Source organism: Epinephelus lanceolatus, chromosome 22, assembly GCF_041903045.1.
Source record: "Epinephelus lanceolatus isolate andai-2023 chromosome 22, ASM4190304v1, whole genome shotgun sequence".
NCBI lineage: Eukaryota > Metazoa > Chordata > Actinopteri > Perciformes > Serranidae > Epinephelus > Epinephelus lanceolatus.
In genome coordinates, this window is record NC_135755.1 from 9,759,266 (window position 1) to 9,778,785 (window position 19,520).

At 42.1% G+C, this 19,520-nt stretch overlaps 1 protein-coding gene across 2 annotated transcripts; it reads right to left on the reverse strand.

Moving 5' to 3' along the window:
• Positions 1 to 561: 561 nt before the first annotated feature.
• Positions 562 to 17,884, reverse strand: LOC117246230 (N-acylneuraminate cytidylyltransferase). 2 transcript variants are annotated; one of them, XM_033610042.2, is made up of 8 exons: positions 17,487 to 17,884; positions 11,926 to 12,068; positions 9,571 to 9,726; positions 8,208 to 8,341; positions 7,929 to 8,023; positions 5,905 to 6,076; positions 5,651 to 5,816; positions 562 to 3,144 (listed from the first exon to the last, which is right to left on the reverse strand). In XM_033610042.2, the coding sequence occupies exons 1-8, from the start codon at positions 17,714 to 17,716 to the stop codon at positions 2,933 to 2,935; spliced, it is 1,308 nt and encodes a 435-aa protein (XP_033465933.2). In that variant the 5' UTR covers positions 17,717 to 17,884; the 3' UTR covers positions 562 to 2,932. The 2 variants fall into 2 exon arrangements, with proteins under 2 accessions (XP_033465933.2, XP_078020335.1); XM_078164209.1 differs by having other exon boundaries at positions 8,205 to 8,341.
• Positions 17,885 to 19,520: the final 1,636 nt, after the last annotated feature.

The window sequence follows — 19,520 nt, forward strand, 5'->3', positions numbered from 1 at the left end:
ACTCAGACCTGTTGTCCTCAGTCGTGCACACTTTTTTGTGCCACCTCGTGGTAGTAAGAGCACAATACACTAATCCACGTAAAAACAAGATGGCAGCCATCTCTGCCAAGTCAGTCTGCAGCTGATCCTGACACAAAAGTGGACGAGGTCCAAAACCCGATCACATTTTATAGTTGTTGTTTACTTACGATAAATAATGTTTGTGGTTTGATACGGCAACAAATTTGTCCAATTTAAGCAACAGTAACAAGTTGAGACACTATTAATTAGGAAGTACTCGTTTAAAGACATTGACTTTATTGTCGTTGACAGTGTTTAGTTTTTTATACTTATCGGGTCCTACTGATCCTACATAGCTAGCAGAAATTAAAATGCTTACCAAACAAATGGTCGGGTGTCAGGAGGATATTGGACCTTTAACTGATCAGGAAAACGACTCCACAAGAAAGCGAACATGCACCAAAATGTGAAACTATCCTTTAAGAGAAAAGTTGTTTTGTGTTCCTGCTTCAGTTGTGTTGGTGTCTCTTTGCCACACATTGAAAACACAAGACACAAGAATGATCTTCAAAAGTTATCTTCATTGAAAATGACTCACACAATAGAATCCCTTGATACATTGCACATAATTATTAAATAAGAGTGAAACAAAATCACTTAAATGATCCATGTAACATGTAAACGATCCAACGAAACAAGCAATCAGCTCTCAGGAAGGTGGGGGAAAAAAAAATCAACAAATTAGTCACACACAGAATCACACATGGCCATGAATCATACATCAATAAATACAGGACACACAGATTATTTCTTTCTTGACTGAATGACAGTCAAATGCAAGTCTTGCCCCTTAAGAAGCCCCCGCTGGTCACCTTGAAACCAGCAAACAAGAAACTGGTCTATTAGGCCACTTAATAAATCATATAACAAGCAGGAGGTTTCCACACAGCACCAGCCTCAGAGGCTGAAAGATGAAGCTAATGCTGAAGTGCCAAGAGCTGCAGTTCCTCTAATGGCCACTTGAGACTGGCTCCTCAATCCCCATAGACTCCCATTTTAAAACGTCTGACTTTACAGCAGTAATAAACATGTTTACGGCCTGGTACAAAATATGCTTTAAGTCTCTAAAGCTAATTTCCCCTTTCATGGCACACTGTACAGACGGTGAATATTTTCATTACTAGTTTAAATGTTATTAAGGCGCCTATGAGTCAGCTACACCATCTCTTCCAAATATGGTCACTTTGGGTTCCAAAAACCCAAGATGGCCACGACCAAATTTGAGGCTTCAAAACCAGAGTCCATGTGGTGTCACAGTGGCTACGACTATGGTCACCACGCAGCAGCAGAAATAAAATAAACAAGTTAAAGCTACAGCAAAGCATTGTGGCAAAGTACATCTTATTACCTGCTTGATGAAAGTTAGATGAAAAGATCAATACCACTAAATTAAACCCACCTAACTGTCCAAACAAAGCAAATCTTGTGCGGCACGATTACATACAAGGTCAATGCAAATATGCAAACAGATGCAGGTTAGTTGTCCTTAAAAAGACAAATATAACCCTTAATTTGAAGAGAACATTATAAGCAAAAAAAAAAACATTTCCTGGGAACAAGCCTTCTGAAGTTTAGGGGAGACTCGTGGGCACCCATAGATACCAAATTCATTCAGATATCTTGTTACCGTGCCAAAATTAAGCCTAAATTTGGAACATAATTTACCCCCTTCCTGACAAGCTAGCATGACGTGATTGTAAGCAATGAATGCTGTTGGTTGTCCAGTTTCACGCGATACCGCTACATTTACGTTAGCTTAAAAAAAAGATTTCAACACAGCTTCTCAAAGACAGTGATGCCAGCCTTCAATTATTTTTGCCAGTGGGGCGGCAATTGTGTCAGGGCGAACATGGCCGCCAAGTCAAGTTAGCACAACCGTTAGCATAGCTACGACGGGAGAAAATTAGCGAGTTGTAAAATACTCCAAAAACTCCCTGCTAGCACTGCACAGGTTAAAGGCTGTTGAGCTTGCTAATAATCAACATTATTACCCGACAGACATGAGTGGAATCGATCTTTTCATCTTACTCTCAAGAAGAAATAAATATATTTCACAAAATTTCAAATTATTGCTTTCAGGGCACGTGAGAATTACAAACGAGGGGATACATACTGCATGACAGGGACAATTAGTCAACCAAGGGGTGATGTTCATGGGTAGAAACAGTCGAGAGAACTTGTCAGAACTTGTTAGGACAATGAACTCATAATTATATTTTGGTTTAAAATGCTTCACCCAATATATAAACTACAACTCTATCTCTAATAGTACTATCTATATTATAACAGTAACATGTTTTGTGTTTCGTAACATCATACCTTAAGATGTTTTGGGCACTATTTGGTGTTGGTACCTTTAAGACCTTAAGTTGCAGGTAAATCTGACGTTGGTCAACAATAACAAATGTTTATTCGATGCTTATTTTTGGTTGTTTCATGGTGTTTTGTTGTTTTAAAAGATAAGAATAGACGTTTTCAGTCTAGTAGTTTGGGGTTTGGTCGTGGGGTCATCCTGTTGTTTGCGTTCGTTTGTGTCTTTACGCTCTATCTTAGCGGAAGAGGAGAATTCAGCCTCCTGCGCCGAGCGCCACAATAAACTAAGGTTAGTGAACTTCTGATTCGGTTGTAGTATTTACAGCGTAAAAGAAAATTAGTAAAGATTTCACATTTTGTGGCCATAAAAAAAGGTTGATTTTTTTGAGACTTGACTGTAAACGGAGTTAATTATTTTAATTCTATCTCTAAAATTAGATACGTGTCTCAGATATTACAACATTTTCAAGTGCACTGTTTGATTACTCCTATCCTTTGTGCATGAACTGCACCGACTCCGGAGATTTTTCTCGCGGTTTTAATTGATTCACATTTTGAATTAGAAGTTGCAGCGGTCGATGCGGTCCTGATCCATCTTCGCCTTTGCTTTCTCTTTCTGCAGGAGAATGTGCTCAGCAAACTCCCTCATGGCTCCCATTCCACCAAAGCTGTGGCAGATGTACTTGGCGGCAGTCATGGCGACCGGAGCGTCTTTAGGTACTGCACTCAAACCCGCCAGGTTCAGACAGTTGACATCCTGTTTTTCACTACCTGAGAGGAGGAAACACGGGAAGAAGAGGTAAGACAGAGAAATAAACATCAGATACAGGGTTTCCAACTTCCTGTAATGGCAATAAGGAACAGGGGTTTACGGGTTGAATAGTTGTCTAATAATGTTGTGTAGATTAACTGTTTAATCCTGACATGGAGGCAACGGCGCCGGAAGCGGGGGGGCCAGGGGACCATTGGCCCCCCCACTTTTACCCTCCTGCCACATTATTTTTAAGCCGAATCAAAGGTCCCTATATTACATTACTTACAGTAAAAAAGACTTTAACTCTTCACTTCCACTCATACCGTAGGTAAAATACAGAGAGGGGCCATAGAGAGAAAGATACAGCCTCCAGCAGGCACTCAATTGTGCGCACCTGTTACTGCCTCACCAGCCCGGAAAAGCCTCGAGCATCCTCGGCAGGCTCCGGGTAGACTCTCAGCTGTCTGGCTCTATCCAACAGTACCTAGCAGTAATCCCCACTAACCTGGCACCGTATTGTAAGAACTCCCCAGTTAAAAAAATTGAAATAAATCAAAAAGCGAGCCAAATTGTAGGCCTATCTGGTTCGCAATCAAACATTTCTAGCGCTGGTGTGTTTTATTTTTTTCTCAATGCCCCTCCGCGGCTCCGTAGTACACAAACATAAAACAAAAAATAAAGAATCTGAATTTAAACTCAATTTGTCTGACTTACATTTATCTCTTTCATATCATGAATGCATAGATCTATGCTTTTGATGTGATATGCAGCCTGCCTGACTACATACAGAGGCCCTGGACCTGCTGCGCACAGAGGTGGAGCGGCGTTTTGATCAGGAGGGACTCCGCGTAGCTGCAGGGCGAGAACAGGCACTTCTTGAGGCAGCTCAGGGGAAACGAGAGCGGCTAATAGAGCTTAGATCGGGCCCAAAAAATCCAGCCCGACCCGGCCCGAGCCCGTGCACGTTATGTCTGGGACAGGATTTTAATTATGACGGGATTTTAATTATGATTTAAACCCGTCATTTTTCAATAAGTTGGCTGTTATAATTAAGAGTATTAAACCACAATTCTTGTTATTTGAATGACAGAAATAGGATCTTTATGAATGGCACAACACGGCAGCATGATTATGTAATAAAACAGGTGTTTATTTTAGGATCCAGGTGGTGAAGGGCTGTGTGTGCACAATGTTCCAACAGGGGACAGCCCTCCATTCCGAAACACCGCCGTTCCAAACCAGCCCCACTCCGAAATTGATTTTCAATCAAGTTTGAGAATTGTATTGCGGAGTTTTGCACAGCGGCGACCGGATCTTTGCTCTCAAACCACAAAAAAATGTGATGGCACAACAGTCTCCTTCAGTACATTATTCTATGCTTTCTTTTGATTTTCACATTGGCTAGTCATCCTGTTTAATTTGTCTTCTGATTAAATCGGAACCGTTGAAACAACCTGTAGGAAGCCTCTGCAAGTAATTGGTTGCTGGCAGACACTCTGTGCTGCAATAAAATGGTTAATCAGCAGTGCCGTGCACTGTAGAGCCGATGCGCTGCTGGTTCTGCCGGCCTGAATAGAATATAATGTCTATAGCTTTACTGTTGTGTGTACAGCCTTATAGACTGAGCTGAGTAGTGATGCGCGGGTCGACCTGTAACCTGCGGGACCCGCAAATGGACCTGTGGGTTGGGCAGCAGTGATCGTCTGTTAAATCGGTCTGTAAATGATATTTTGACATTATTATTATTATTACAATCATTAGGCTATTACTGTCACGGCATCCGAAGGTACTGATGCGTTGAGCAGGTGACACTTGTGTCACGCACTCCAGAAACTTGTTAAAACTTTAAACAATAATTAATTGTACAAAACGGGGGAAACAAACGTTGACAAAAACGGTTCCATAATTCATATTAAATTCAAAAGATAACGAAAAAACAGCTACATAAAAATATGTAAAAAAAATAAAATAAAATAAAATAAAAAAATAAAAGAATATCGAATACCAAATTTTCATAACGAATACCTACCCATAGAAACGAATATTCAAATATCCAAATATTTGGGTACAGCCCTATCCATAAAGGGTTCAAAGTGTTCAGGTTTCATGCAAACACTGTTAAGAAATAAACTGTTTGCTTTTTTCCTCCCAAGATAAAGTTCGTGATTAAATACATTATCTGACTCTTTGTCTTTCTTCACCATCTTTTTAATGAGAGAGGACAAGCTGTAACTTGCTGCAAGATACTGCTGCTTTCACTAAAACACACTGTTGCCGCTGTTGCGCAAGCTCACACTCAACTCAGGCTGTACTTCAATCCCTGATCACTACGCACCTTTAACTAGTCCCTATTATTAACTGGACATTACACAGGTAACCACACCCACACGGTGACAAGCCCCAGACGCACAGCACTTTTTGCCCCCCCCCCTACTTCTGAAATTAATCTGGCGCGCCTGCATGGATGCCAACAGAACCCTACGCTATATTCTTAGAAATACTTAAAAGGTATAGCTGCTTTACCCATGTACGCTACATCCTTCCACTCCAGCTTCTTCTGCTCCACTATCGGATTCAGAACATCCAGCGGCTCCTCTCCCACTTGTATCACCCGGCAGCCCGTCCTCTTGGCCAGCTTGTCCTCCAACGACTTTGTAACGGGGTCCAGGTCAGAGGTCAACAGCACAACCTGGTGGAGCCGAGACAGAGAAGTAGTGTGCAGCCACGTGACACGAGCTAATTCAACGCTGCTTTTTAAAGTGGCAGCAAATTCCAACCTCTATGTCCTCTCTCTGCAGCATGCGGATGCCCTCTGTGTCTCTGGTGTTAACAGACACCATCTCTTCTCCAGACACAGACAGGAAGATTCTTCCGTCTGTTAAACATCCGGAAACGTTGCAGAACATCAGGTGAACCACCTCTGGCATGGCCCGACCGAAGTAACCATACCTGTGGAAAGAAAAAGTTCAGATGAGATGTTTTCATTTTCTGATGCAAATATTTGATCGTTTTAAGAAAAATAAATTTCACAATAAAAGGCTGACATGAAAATGAAAACAACCTCTCCTTCAGCAAAACAACTAACAATACCCTACTCCTTTTCTGACCTCCCTCCACCACTATTTTTATCTGTACAGCCCTTTAAGTGTTTGATTTAGGAATATCCATGAGAGGCCTTTCCTTTTAGTTCTACGCTCCACTGACTCATTGATCTCTAGCGCTACATTTTGAAGTGCTATCCTTTAGGATTTGGAGAAACCTTCATGTTTAGTGATGTTAATGTCTTGCCTTTTATTTCATTTCCTGTGGGCTGACAGCCAGCTAGCTGCGTTAAAATGCTGAAACACAGTGCCCACTGCCCACCCTCTGGTCTCCAGAGGTTAGCAGACATTAGCCATGGCAACTCTGTACTGTGCAGACCCGAATCAGATGGGAGCTAGCTTGCAACGCCGCTCATTCGGCACTTCCTCCTGCTAATGTGGTCTTGGTGGCAATGCGGCGTTGCTGGGGTATTACGGTGGCCACTCCCCGTCTTCCCCCAGAAAACTCTTGTGAGAACACGGCTTCATTTTAAGCCGCAAAACCCTTTTAGCATTGTTAACTATGTTAGCACCAACACAGTTGACACTTGGCCACTGTCTGTTCAAAATAAATTAAAACAAACGCATCCTTATGCTTATGGATTTTTTCCCCACTGTACCAAACTCGCACAGAACTGCGACTCCTAAACCGGGATATGACATGAACCCTGACTTTTGTGTACTGTTACAACTAGGGATGTCCCGATCCACTTTTTTCACTTCCAATCCGATACCGATATTACAGCCTTGAGTTTTGGCCGATACCGATCCGATCCAAGCGTGTATTATACATATTCACTTATTTTGTTGTCAGTCATGTTAGAAAAGCAATTTTTCATCAATAATATTAATAATTCGCTTGGATTAAAAACAAAATAAAAGGGAACACCCCGTTAAATACTCTCACATCTTTTTTTTTCAAGCAATATTACCCTAACAAGAACAACTACTTAATCAGGTTAGTTAGAATGATCCACAACAGTTAGTATGAGAAACTGACCTGTTTATTGTTAACAGGGTTAAATAAACAAACTTTAAACTTGAACATTAACATTAAATAAAAAATATAGCTGGTTTGCTTTGGCCCCTTAATAAATAGAAAATAAATCAACACAAGTAATCTTTAAAATGTCTAACAATGAAATTAAAATAGCAGCAAGACTCCACACACTTGTGCTTTGCCCCCTAATAAATAAAAAACAGATTAACACCACAAGACATTGTTGGCATTTAACAGCCTTTCCTTTTCAGTTATTTTAGTAGTGTTTTTGTAGTCGATCCATGACTCCAATTTCACGAATTGTGCCCAAAACAGTGCCATCAGTGCTCTTTACTTAAACAGTAAGAGTGTAAACCAAATAAAAATATCACTGTCAAGAAACCAGAGCAGAAAACAAATAGTCAGTTAACTAAGTTGACCGCTACTCCTTCTACCCTCCGTGTGTGTGTCTGCCGTCGGCATGCTGGCCTGGTGGATTGATAGTAAGAGCTGGAGCGGATCACTGGAATGGACTGCTTGAATCACGGAGCACTGGGCAGGCCGAAAAACCTGAAGCGGACTCTGTGAAAAACTGGATCGGAGTTCTTGGTTCGGCATTTTTCCATGCAGTCCGATCCGATGCCAATGCCCGTTTTTTGCTAATATCCGCGGCCGATACCGATCCGAGTATTGGATCGGGACATCCCTAGTTATAACCCTACAGCACAAACAGTAATCTCACCTGCGAACCCTCTGTTCTGCCACAGGCCAGTCGATGTCCACATCGATGTCAACACTGTACTCTGGCAGCATCTCGTAGTAGGCTACCTTACCGCCCTGGAGAGAGGGTGGTAGGGTAGTAACACAGACAGTGGCGATTGCAGCAGCAGCAGCAAGTGACGCTATACAAACTGAGTTACGAAAGTCAAATTGTGAAAAACGGTGAGTTAAAACTTTTCAAATCCTTGCATAGATGTACGCTGCTCATGTAAAAGGTCATCACTGGTTATATGTCAACTACCTGCAGCATTCCCGCTTTCACTTGGTCTCTTTTGGTGAAGTAAAAGGAGCCGTTCTCACACAGCTCTCCATCCCAGTCTTGACGCCGCGGACGGTTAGCCGGGTCCAAATTTAACGGCTTGGTCATTTCACCAGCTAGAAGGATGTAAGGTAAGAGGTTCAAGATCCTTCTACAGTGCACAGCTTCACCAAAGAAAGGGTTTTATTACGTCACTGCCACGTTTAAATTGTATTACTGGTTAGAAGTAACCTGCGTTGACACACCTCAACATTGTTGTGTGAATCTTGCATGATTAAAATTACATAGGCATGTCATTGTCATGGAAACACACAAAACTAAAACAGGGTTCCCACACCTTGTTGAACATCGTGATGACACACAAAACAACAAACAAACAGAACTGTAAACATAACCCCCTTGGCATACGTAATAAAAATCAACCACAACGGAAACACATGCTCATTATTTGTGGGGGTGCTGGTTTGAAAAAAATTAGGGTGCTCTCAGACCTAGAGTTGTCTTGCTTTGGTCCGAATCAGGGACTGAGTTCGTCACAAAGTTGTATAACTGCCTAGAGTTGGTTCGTGTTCTCACGGCAGCATTTACAAGCGGACCATATCAAATGCCTTGTGTGAGAAAGCTGCTCTTGATTGGTCAGAAAAATCCAGGAAGTAAACAAAATGTTGAAGAAGAGTACACTTGCAAGATAAATATGACACTTTCTAATGTCACAATGGAGGGACAACTACGCAGGTTGATTTTAGCGCTGCTCATCGTGGACTATATTGCTGTCATTGTTCATTTTAGTCAAACCATACAGTTTGAAAACGAGGCGCGGCTCCAACTAGAAAACAATGTTTTGATGCATTGGATGTGCTGAATGTGCATATTAAGGCAGTACAGGAGGAGGTGCACATTAATAATCCTCCAGGACTGTAACATGCTCATGTTTAACCCAAACAATGTGTCATGTGACTGCAGTTGGTTCACATCCAGGTTGGAACACGTTCTCACCACAAACCAACCGCACCAGAGTTCATTTGTAACCGGACCAAGACCACCTCTTCAAGAAGGTCTTGGGTCTGGTTGTTTTGGTGCACACCGAATTAGCTTAGACACTGAGGAGAACTTAAAAACGTGATGTTGCTCAGGCAAGTTCTGAAATATCTTTGTCTATGGTTCTCAGTGGATATATGAACGTTTATTCACAACTGACATCAGTGTAGTTTAAGTCACACTGAATGCTAAGTGTTTAATGTCACATCATTTTGCATTGTGAGTAGGGTTCGCAGGTTAAATCTTGTGCTGTTGAAGAAAAGGTGGAAATACTTCAAGTGCAACAATCATACATCTGTTGACTTACATCTGTCCTTGACTTCCTGCCAGCGGAAGTGGTGTCTCCTGACCACTGAGAAGACTGAATCAAAGCCCTCCTCCGTGATCTTCTTCAAGGCCTTCTGCAAATGGAACGGATGAAGGCACGGCGATGTAGCCTGAATGTTGCATATCACATCAATCTCTGTGAACACAAAGGAGTCCTGGTGAAATCAGATACCAGCAGCATGGAATTATTTAACAATTTACAGCAGAGGAGTAAAGGACGCTGCCCTGACCTCGCCGAACTACCTGTATCATCTCTTTGAGGGCCGGCTGACTGAGGCCAGCCTTCTGTTTGTAGACGTTTCCCCTGTTTTCTTACTATTCGACCATTTTTGCTTGCAGAGAAACGTCTTTTTGATTTTAATTTTTGATAATATGTCACTGGATGGATTCTAGACTTTTAGACGGACCGGTCACAATGTGTCAGAGTTAATAGTGTCCTTTCACTGGTTCACCCCAAGGATGCGTTCTGGCTCCCCTGCTTTTTACTCTTTACACTGACAGTGCCAGATAAGGCCCCAATCACACAGAAAGCATTTTAGCAGCTGGAGGCGGCTTTTTGTGATTGTTTTTAGTGAGAATGAAGCTTTTTGCTTGCTGGTTTTGCGTCGCTATGCGCCTGCCGTTTCTGCGCTATAGGTGCCTGGCACTCTGAACTCTCTCCCCTCTGAGCACCCTATGTCATTGCCACTTTTTTTCACACTGTCCAATCCGATGATTTGAGAGGCGGGCCTTCTGTGGTGGTCACGACAACAAGTTTACAGTTGGTAAACAATGAAGGAGGATCTGGTGGTAGCGGTTGCTGGATACCCAGAGCTATACATCTTTACAAACTGCAGGTACCAGCATCTCAGTAGAAAAGAGCAGGTGTGAAAGCATTTAGGTGCAGTACTTGAAACAGCTATCAGGGAGGTGAAGCTCCTGGGCCAACTGGTGGTACTCTCCATGACCCACCCTCTTTTTTAGGGTCTCATGTACCCACACATCTCTGTTTATCTGCTGACAGCCTCTCACCCTCAACCAGAGCGACAGCAGGTACCCTCTGCCTAACCATTTCAGGAACTAGCTACTAATTACTGTGAAATAAATAAAAATAAATCAACAGTAGACTGATTACACAGGAATGTAAGGGTAAGGAAGTGATGGCGTGGTTGCGTGGCAAAAGTAAAAAGACCCAGAAAGCACTTTTTTACTAGTGGCTTCAATTAAAAAAAGGCAGTGCAGCGCGCCTCGTGTTTTGCAACCTGCAAAACGCTTTCTGTGTGATCGGGGCCTAAGCAAGGACATCGACTGAGTAGGTGGTCGTTCAGTGTGGCCCAGGACATAATAGCGCACACACTGTTGAAAGAATGTGGCCCTGACCACTTCTGAATGAGACGATCTCAAGAGGAGTTCAAGACTAATTTGGTACATTTTAGGGCTTGACTGATTTATCGGCCGGCTGATTTAATCGGCCGATTATAGCCATTAGAGAATAATCGGCAATCGGCCGATTGACGCCGATGTTAAATCTTATATTTTCATCACTAATAAAATGCAGGGAATATGGTGTTAAACCTACCTCTGTTAAATTGGCAATAATAAGAAGAACTCTGGTACTGTGAACATACATGTGAATGTCTTAATTCATATAGACTTTGCATGATTATTTTATTTCCCAGAGGTTTACTGCCTTTTTGCACGTCATATTTTTGATTTATTTTGTGTTCAAATTGTTCATATGCTGCTTGTTCCGCACAGTTTCTGATAATAAAAGTATTTGAAAATAGTAAAATGTTCTTCCTTCAGTTTATATCTTTGTAACGAGTATCTGAACTTTATGTAAGCCATCAAAAGCAGGTATTTTGGGATTTTTTAAATTGAAAAATGTAAAAATTTAATCGGCCAATATATCGGTTATCAGATTTTTTTAATCCATAATATCGGCATCGGCCCCAAAAAATCCATATCAGTCGGGCCCTAGTGCATTTACACCTGTGCTTTGAGCTGTCTACTGGTGATCCAGTCAACCAGGATGTCAGGTGTAAACAGGACCTATAAGATCGGGCTGCAGATACAGAGTTCCTGCTCACAGGACACCAAGATACAAAGTCTCTTTTGTTTGCACAGCAATTAGTAGCCTGAAGTTGGACATGTGATCTCGGCACAGAGGAACCAAATTTGCCGTGGTGGGAAAAGAAAGTTTGACTAGAGTGAGTCAACAAGAGATGTGCTTTAAAACCAAACAGCTGCTTTGTGCCAACTCTGATCAAACAAACGCCGTGGCCGTTACAACACACTGCCCAACCAGCTGTGTCACTACAGTTTGCACTCACTCATCCGGGTGTGGTTTGCATACCTTGGTTGAGCCTGACAAACTCTTGGATTGTTTCCAGTGACGTTGAAGCATCTCTGGAGACTTCAGGACTCCTGCGGTGCACCTTGGCGCCCCAGGATTTCGCCACCTTCTCAATCTCGTCGTGGTCAGTTGATACCCAAACACTAAGAAAATATAGATGCGTTATGATCATATTTCTATATTAAGTATTTCTTTTTACAGTGTTTTCTACTTCTTCTATGGACCACATGTCCAACATAACTTTGACACAGTAACTACAGCGGCACCTTGTTTGTAATGCCACATCTGTTACCTGGCAAGATTAATTTATTCATTTAAATGATGACACTGTAAAAAGAGAAGAAAAGGCAACCTGCAGCAGGATCAGTTCAACTATTTCCCAGTGTATCATTTAAGATGTAACCAGTAAAGTGAACTGTACCTTAATTAGGTCATTATGAAAAGAGAGAAGGGTCTACACAGCAGATGGAAACACTGGACCTCATGCAAAAAGTGATATTTAAAATATTTCTCTTAATTTTGTTTGTATTTTTCTGGGATTCACCAACCTTTTCTTATTTTTGCTCCACTCATAGGCATGAGAAAATTTCCCAATTGGTCGAGGGCACACATAAAATTACAGAGATATGAACCAGAGAAAAGCATCAAACCCCAATTCAATCAGTGATAAATTACGATTTATTCATTATCAGTATGGCCGGGTCTTAATTTTATGTCAACTAATTATTTCAGCATTAAATATCTGTACATGATTTCATCCCAGAATGTGTTTTTGTCTGTTTCCTCTTCATGTTTGTAATGAAGTATTTTAAGCAAGATTACTTTTTAATTTTAATCTTTTGCAGTTTCAAAATAACGCAAAAGGAAAAGGGCCTGAAGCAAAAGTTTGGGCACCCACACTTTTTGTATCCAGCTGAGAGTCTTTCAGTCCTTGTTTTGGGGGTTTTCGCCCATTCTTCCTGCAAAAGGCTTCTAGCTCTGTGAGATTCTTTAGCCGTCTGTATGCGCTGCTCTTTGAGGTCTATCCACAGATTTTTAATCATGTCAGGTTGGGGGACTGTGAAGGCCATGGCAAAAACCTTCACTGTGGATTTGGAGGTGTGTTGAGGATCATTGTCCTGCTGTAGAAGCCGTCCTCTCTTCATCGTCAGCTTTTTTACAGATGTTTGCTTCCAGAGTTTGCTGGAATTTAAGTGAATCCATTTTTCGCGTCCAATAAGTTCTATTTACCTTCATCGGTCCACAGGACTTGTTTCCCAAAAGCATCAAGCTTGTTTCAATGTTCCTTAACAAACTTCTGATGCTGAATTTTGTGGTGAGGACACAGGAAAGGTTTTCATCTGATGACTCTTCCATGAAGGTCATATTTGTACAGAAGCCTGAAAAATCTTCCTGCAGGTCTTTTGCAGTCAAACGGGTGTTTTGATTTGTCTTTCTAACAATCCTACAAGCAGCTCTCTGTGAAAGTTTTCCTGATTTTCCAAACCTCAACTTGACCCAAACAATTCTTGGTAATTCCTGTAATTACATGACGAACTGAGGAAACAGCCACCTGAAAACACTTTACTATCTTCTTGTAGTCTTCTCCTGCTTTGTGGGCATCAATTATCCTCTGAACAGCTGCTAGGCGGCTGTTCAGAGGAGCCCATGGCCGCTGATTGATGGGACAAGGTTTCAGGTGTCAGAATACTTTTAAAGCTTTGAAATAAGCATCACCTGGTCTTTCCTAACGATGACTGTGAACAAGCCAGAGCCCTAACAAGCTAATTAAGGTCTGACACCCTGGTAAAAGTTGTCTGAGGGCGCATTCACACCAGTATAGTCCAGGGAACTATACTGGGAATGCCGAAAAATTTCACACCTTCATTTGGTTCGGTTCACTTTCACACTGCACTTTTTAAAGCGGACCAAACCGCCTGGACAACGTCACGCAGTTACAACTGCTCGTTTGGGGGCGGTATTGCCCGAAACGACCACTGACCAGGAAGAAAAAAAGCATGAGGAAGAAGAAAACCCGGCTCGGAAATCCATCCCCTTCAGCCGGCTTGGTCACTGCAAAAACACCAAAATGCACTGCGCTGTACGTCACTTCCTCTCTTTGGTTCACTTCCTCTCTTCGGTTCGCTGGATAGTCCGTTTGCATTTCCCACTGTGAGCGAATCGCACCAGGGTTCACTTGCAAGTGAACCAAGACCCCCAGTTTTCAAGCGGACCAGGGTTCACTTGTTTGGTCCGCACCAGTGTTATAATAAGGGTTGTCATGAGAACCGATACATCCTTACCAAGTCGATGCCAACACGCAAAAAATACATCAGTACCTGTTTTTTTTTTCGGTACCATAAATACCGGATACAACTTTGCCCTCAGCAGGCCGTGTCGACTCCTGTCGGAACTGACAGGGGGAGTATACACGCGTCAGCCTGTGCCGAGGACGAGCGCCAAAGAAGAATGCCTGTTCTCCATCGTCTTTGCTAGAAACAATGGCTTCTACAAGTGCTAGAGCTTAACTGTAATTATGAGCCCGAGCCTGGTTTAAACCCGACTTTTTTTAAGGATACGAACGTGGACATTGAGCTCTCGGGACCCATTCACACTGGCGCTGGTATCGTGGTATCGTGGACTACCCTCAGGTGTGATAAGCAGTTGGTTCCATAGCCTAGGTCTAATATGAGGAGCCCGACCTGTCCGAGCCCAAGGATAGTGGCGGGAAATTACAGTCGGGTCGGGTTCGGGCTCGGGCAGAGAATCTAAGCTCTAACAAGTGCTGCTGGAGCCACAACACCTCGGCTTGTCGAAAAGTCAGGTAGTAAGAGTCGTGTGTGGAGATATTTTCTATTTGAGGCAGATGAAAGTAATTATAAACCCACAAAAACCAGTATGCAAATGGTGCCAGACCAAAGGAGGAAACACTTCAAACCTGGCTAAACACTTCAAAGATGGACACCCTGAAGAATTTAAAGAATTCAAGGTGAGTAAGTAGGGACGGGAATCGAGAACCGTTTCCTGTTAAGAACCAGTTCCAACTGAGTTCCTGTTAAGAACCAGTTCCAACTGGTTCAATTCATCGACATCATTAGCCTTTATGCTTAACGATTCCCTTATCGATTCGTTTCATGACGCCGAATCTTTACGTCCATGATGCGCATCGCACTCGTCAGTCAGCAGTACGACCATGGACATAATGGTGGAGAGACAGAAGCGGTCGAAAGCTTGGCTTCACTTCACCAAAAAAGACTCATGACATTCACTCATCACAACAGCATGACGTGCAATTTGTGCAGCACCGTAATTACATGCAAGGGCGGAAACACCACCAATGCTACAGTGATTTGTTTTCCACTACAGGGCTCTACTGTGCGAGCATTTTAACGTTACTCGCATTTGCGACTAAAAATAGTTTTATGCGAGCAAAATAAATCATTCAGCACGCTGTGTGAGTACAGATTTCAACCAGCAGCAGAAACGAAAGGCGAATCCTGCAGGTTGTGGGTTGAACGGGGGTCACAGACACAGACACGGACAGAAATACGTATTCCTGTCAAATACGGCGGCCATAGTGCTCCACGGTGCAAGATAACGGCTTACCAGCGACCAAGAAGCCCAGCTCCAGGTCCAATAATTTCCTCTTCTTGGTGTCATGACTGCCCAAAAGTAGCTGAACAGCCGAGCCGTGACGGCACACAGGTATGTGACGTGTCAGAGGAGAAACGAGCCGTTCATACTTCCACAAACCTCACCGCACTGAAGGGACTGTTCTTTACTTGTCAGGGGAGGAGGGTGGCTGGTTGATTTTTATTTCATTTATTTATTTTATTTTGATCCCCCCCCTATGTTCATCACTGATTGATGCTGTTTTTGAAGTATGAATAAGTCAATAAGTAATTTATTCCATTGAAATATCATTGATGTATTATAGAAAAGTGATTTATCTTTTTATAAATGACAAAAGGCACATCTGCCTCATTTTTGCTGTGGTATCGTGATACTACTCAGAACCGTGATACTTTCACTGGTATCATACTATGGGTCCCTATTTTGGTACCATGACAACACTAACAGATTCTGTAACGTTATTTGATGTAGTGTTGCACGGTATACCAGTACTAAAATAGTACCGCGGTACTAGAGTATTCCAAACGGTACTATACTGCATATGGAAAATACCGGTACTTTGAAATTGATTCAGTTCATTAATTTAGTTAATTTATTTTACTCATTTATGCACACAAACGCCTTTCTTGTTCCTACTGGAGCACAGATTGCGCAAGTGGTGTGTATGACAACACCTGTATCAACATTCGCAGCTGACGCATGTGAAAAAAGACAAGAGAAAGTCTGAATCACAAAAGGAGACAACACAAACTTGGTGGAACATTTGAGTTACCAAACCGTGACGTCCGTACCGAGGTACTTACCGAAACATGATTTTTTTGGTAACGTTACACCCCTACTATTTATTGTTCTAAAGGTTTGTATCCAAAAGGACTTTTCCTTAGGAAAAGTACCGAAGAGCATCGAAAAGTATCGAAATTCATATTGGTATTGGTACCGAAACAAAGATTTTTGTATTGTGACAACACTAATTTGACGTAGATGAAAACAAATTACTTACTTACTTAGCACTTATCTCTTGTTTATTACAGAAACTCAATAAAATTTATGTTGTTGACACCAAAAACCTGTAGGGTCTACTTTTTTCTACACAGAAAATACACAGGAGGAATCAATAAATCAATATTTAGTATTTTATTTATATCTTCATCTTTATCTCTTGTTTCCATTCATGCTGTATTTCTATTTCTACTTTGCACGGAGCATTGGAACAAAAACAATTTCCCCCCGGGGATTAATAAAGTATTCTGAATCTGAATCTGAATCTGCATAAAGAATCAGATCGATAAACAGAATCAATAATGGCATTGATATCAATAAAATCCTATCAATTCCCATCCCTATTAGTGAGTTTCAATTTCTGTGTTTGGATTTTTATCGTGGTATCAAATGAGCATCGAGAATGGTGGAAATTCACTGGTATTGGTATCGACTACTGAAATTCTGGTATCGTGACGAGCCGAGTTCGAATGAGCGTTCACGAACGAACCAAACTATCCATGGAAGCGGACCAGGGTTCGTTTAAAGCGGACCAAATAGTGAATGTGAATGCGTCCTGAGAGCTCAAACTTTTGCATGGTGCTCCTTTCCATTTTTTCACTCTTGTATTCATTTTTAACTTCATGCCTTATGGAAATCAGTTAATTTTGATCAGGGGTGTCCAAAGATTTGTATGCCACTGTTTCAGTCATTTACATTATGGGAATAATGAAAAGCAAGATGGAGACCAGTAGTAGCTGTAGTTTGTAGTAGTAGTTTATGCAGTGAGGACACCTTAATGGAGTCATAATGACAAGTGAAACACGTCACAGCTATGTGGAATATTGTATACATGAATATGGATAATTCAGTGTGTGTTTAAGTGTTATGGGGCGGTTTGAGTTTTCCAGTTTTCGAAGTAATTCACACAGTAACGTTTAACATTATATCACACAATAACTTTTACCTACCTTTCAAACATTTCGGAGTCCAGAGCAGACCTCACCACCCACCCGAGCAGCGGGACACCGGCCAACATCTTGATGTTTTTCAGGGGGATCCCTTTGCTTCCTCCTCTCGCCAGGATCAGGGCGGCTACGTGTCCATTGCTGGGCGCGCGGACCTGCTTACAGGCGGGCAGCGGTCCGACCTGCTCACCGTTACCGTTATCGCCCGGGAGACATCTTTTCCTGGAAGACATGGCGCCTGCTGGATCCTCGCAGCGGTTTGTAAATCAGTCCGGGCGGCACCGAGACACACGATGAGCTGTCGGTCTCTGGTGTGTAGCTGCGGATATGCCAAGCTATGGGTGTCTTATGATTATGATGGACCGATTCCGACTGTTCTTCTTCTGCGTTGGGAGGTTTCTTCTTCTTCTTCTACTGTTGGATTTCCGGCAGAGTACACGCAGCAAAGGCGCGTTGCTGCCCCCCGCAGGCAATTCGCAGAACCACTAGTGGAGATACGGGGAAACGTCAGACATAAGGGCGGAATTAAAGCTTAATTTAAAGCTTATAAATGCCCAGAGGTGGGTAGAGTAGCCAGATATTGTACTCAAGTAAGAGTACTGATACTTTAGAACAATATTACTCAAGTAAAAGCAAAAAGTAGTCATCCAAATAATTACTTGAGTAAGAGTAAAAGAGTATTTTGTGAAAAAACTGCTCAAGTACTGAGTAACTGTTGAGTAACGTCTGATTTATTTGTAAAATCAGAACATGAACGTAATCAATCAATCAAAAATAATAATCTGCAAATTCATGTATTTTAAACGATACTCCTTTAACTAAAACAAAAATAAATTAAATCTTTACAAACATAAACATAAATCAAGGCACGAAACATAAATACATACATACATTCTTATATATACTGTACATATATATATATATATATATATATATATATATATATATATGTATATATAGATAGATAGATACAATACAGGCCAAAAGTTTGGACACACCTTCTCATTCAATGCGTTTTCTTTATTTTCATGACTATTTACATTGTAGATTCTCACTGAAGGCATCAAAACTATGAATGAACACATGTGGAGTTATGTACTTAACAAAAAAAGGTGAAATAACTGAAAACATGTTTTATATTCTAGTTTCTTCAAAAAAGCCACCCTTTGCTCTGATTACTGCTTTGCACACTCTTGGCATTCTCTCGATGAGCTTCAAGAGGTAGTCACCTGAAATGGTTTTCCAACAGTCTTCAAGGAGTTCCCAGAGGTGTTTAGCGCTTGTTGGCCCCTTTGCCTTCACTCTGCGGTCCAGCTCACCCCAAACCATCTCGATTGGGTTCAGGTCCGGTGACTGTGGAGGCCAAGTCATCTGCCGCAGCACTCCATCACTCTCCTTCTTGGTCAAATAGCCCTTACACAGCCTGGAGGTGTGTTTGGGGTCATTGTCCAGTTGAAAAATAAATGATCGTCCAACTAAACGCAAACCGGATGGGATGGCATGTCGCTGCAGGATGCTGTGGTAGCCATGCTGGTTCAGTGTGCCTTCAATTTTGAATAAATCCCCAACAGTGTCACCAGCAAAACACCCCCACACCATCACACCTCCTCCTCCATGCTTCACAGTGGGAACCAGGCATGTGGAATCCATCCGTTCACCTTTTCTGCGTCTCACAAAGACACGGCGGTTGGAACCAAAGATCTCAAATTTGGACTCATCAGACCAAAGCACAGATTTCCACTGGTTTAATGTCCATTCCTTGTGTTTCTTGGCCCAAACAAATCTCTTCTGCTTGTTGCCTCTCCTTAGCAGTGGTTTCCTAGCAGCTATTTGACCATGAAGGCCTGATTGGCGCAGTCTCCTCTTAACAGTTGTTCTAGAGATGGGTCTGCTGCTAGAACTCTGTGTGGCATTCATCTGGTCTCTGATCTGAGCTGCTGTTAACCTGCGATTTCTGAGGCTGGTGACTCGGATGAACTTATCCTCAGAAGCAGAGGTGACTCTTGGTCTTCCTTTCCTGGGTCGGTCCTCATGTGT

What these genes read in the sequence shown, in the direction of transcription:
- LOC117246230 (XM_078164209.1), bottom strand. Translation starts at nt 17,716, where the DNA reads ATGTCTTCCAGGAAAAGATGTCTCCCGGGCGATAACGGTAACGGTGAG. An exon ending in GTTTGTCAGGCTCAACCAAG is followed by an intron (nt 9,727 to 11,925) that starts GTATGCAAACCA and finishes TTGTGTTCACAG; the next exon opens with AGATTGATGTGATATGCAAC. An exon ending in AAGCGGGAATGCTGCAGGTA is followed by an intron (nt 8,024 to 8,204) that starts GTTGACATATAA and finishes CCCTCTCTCCAG; the next exon opens with GGCGGTAAGGTAGCCTACTA.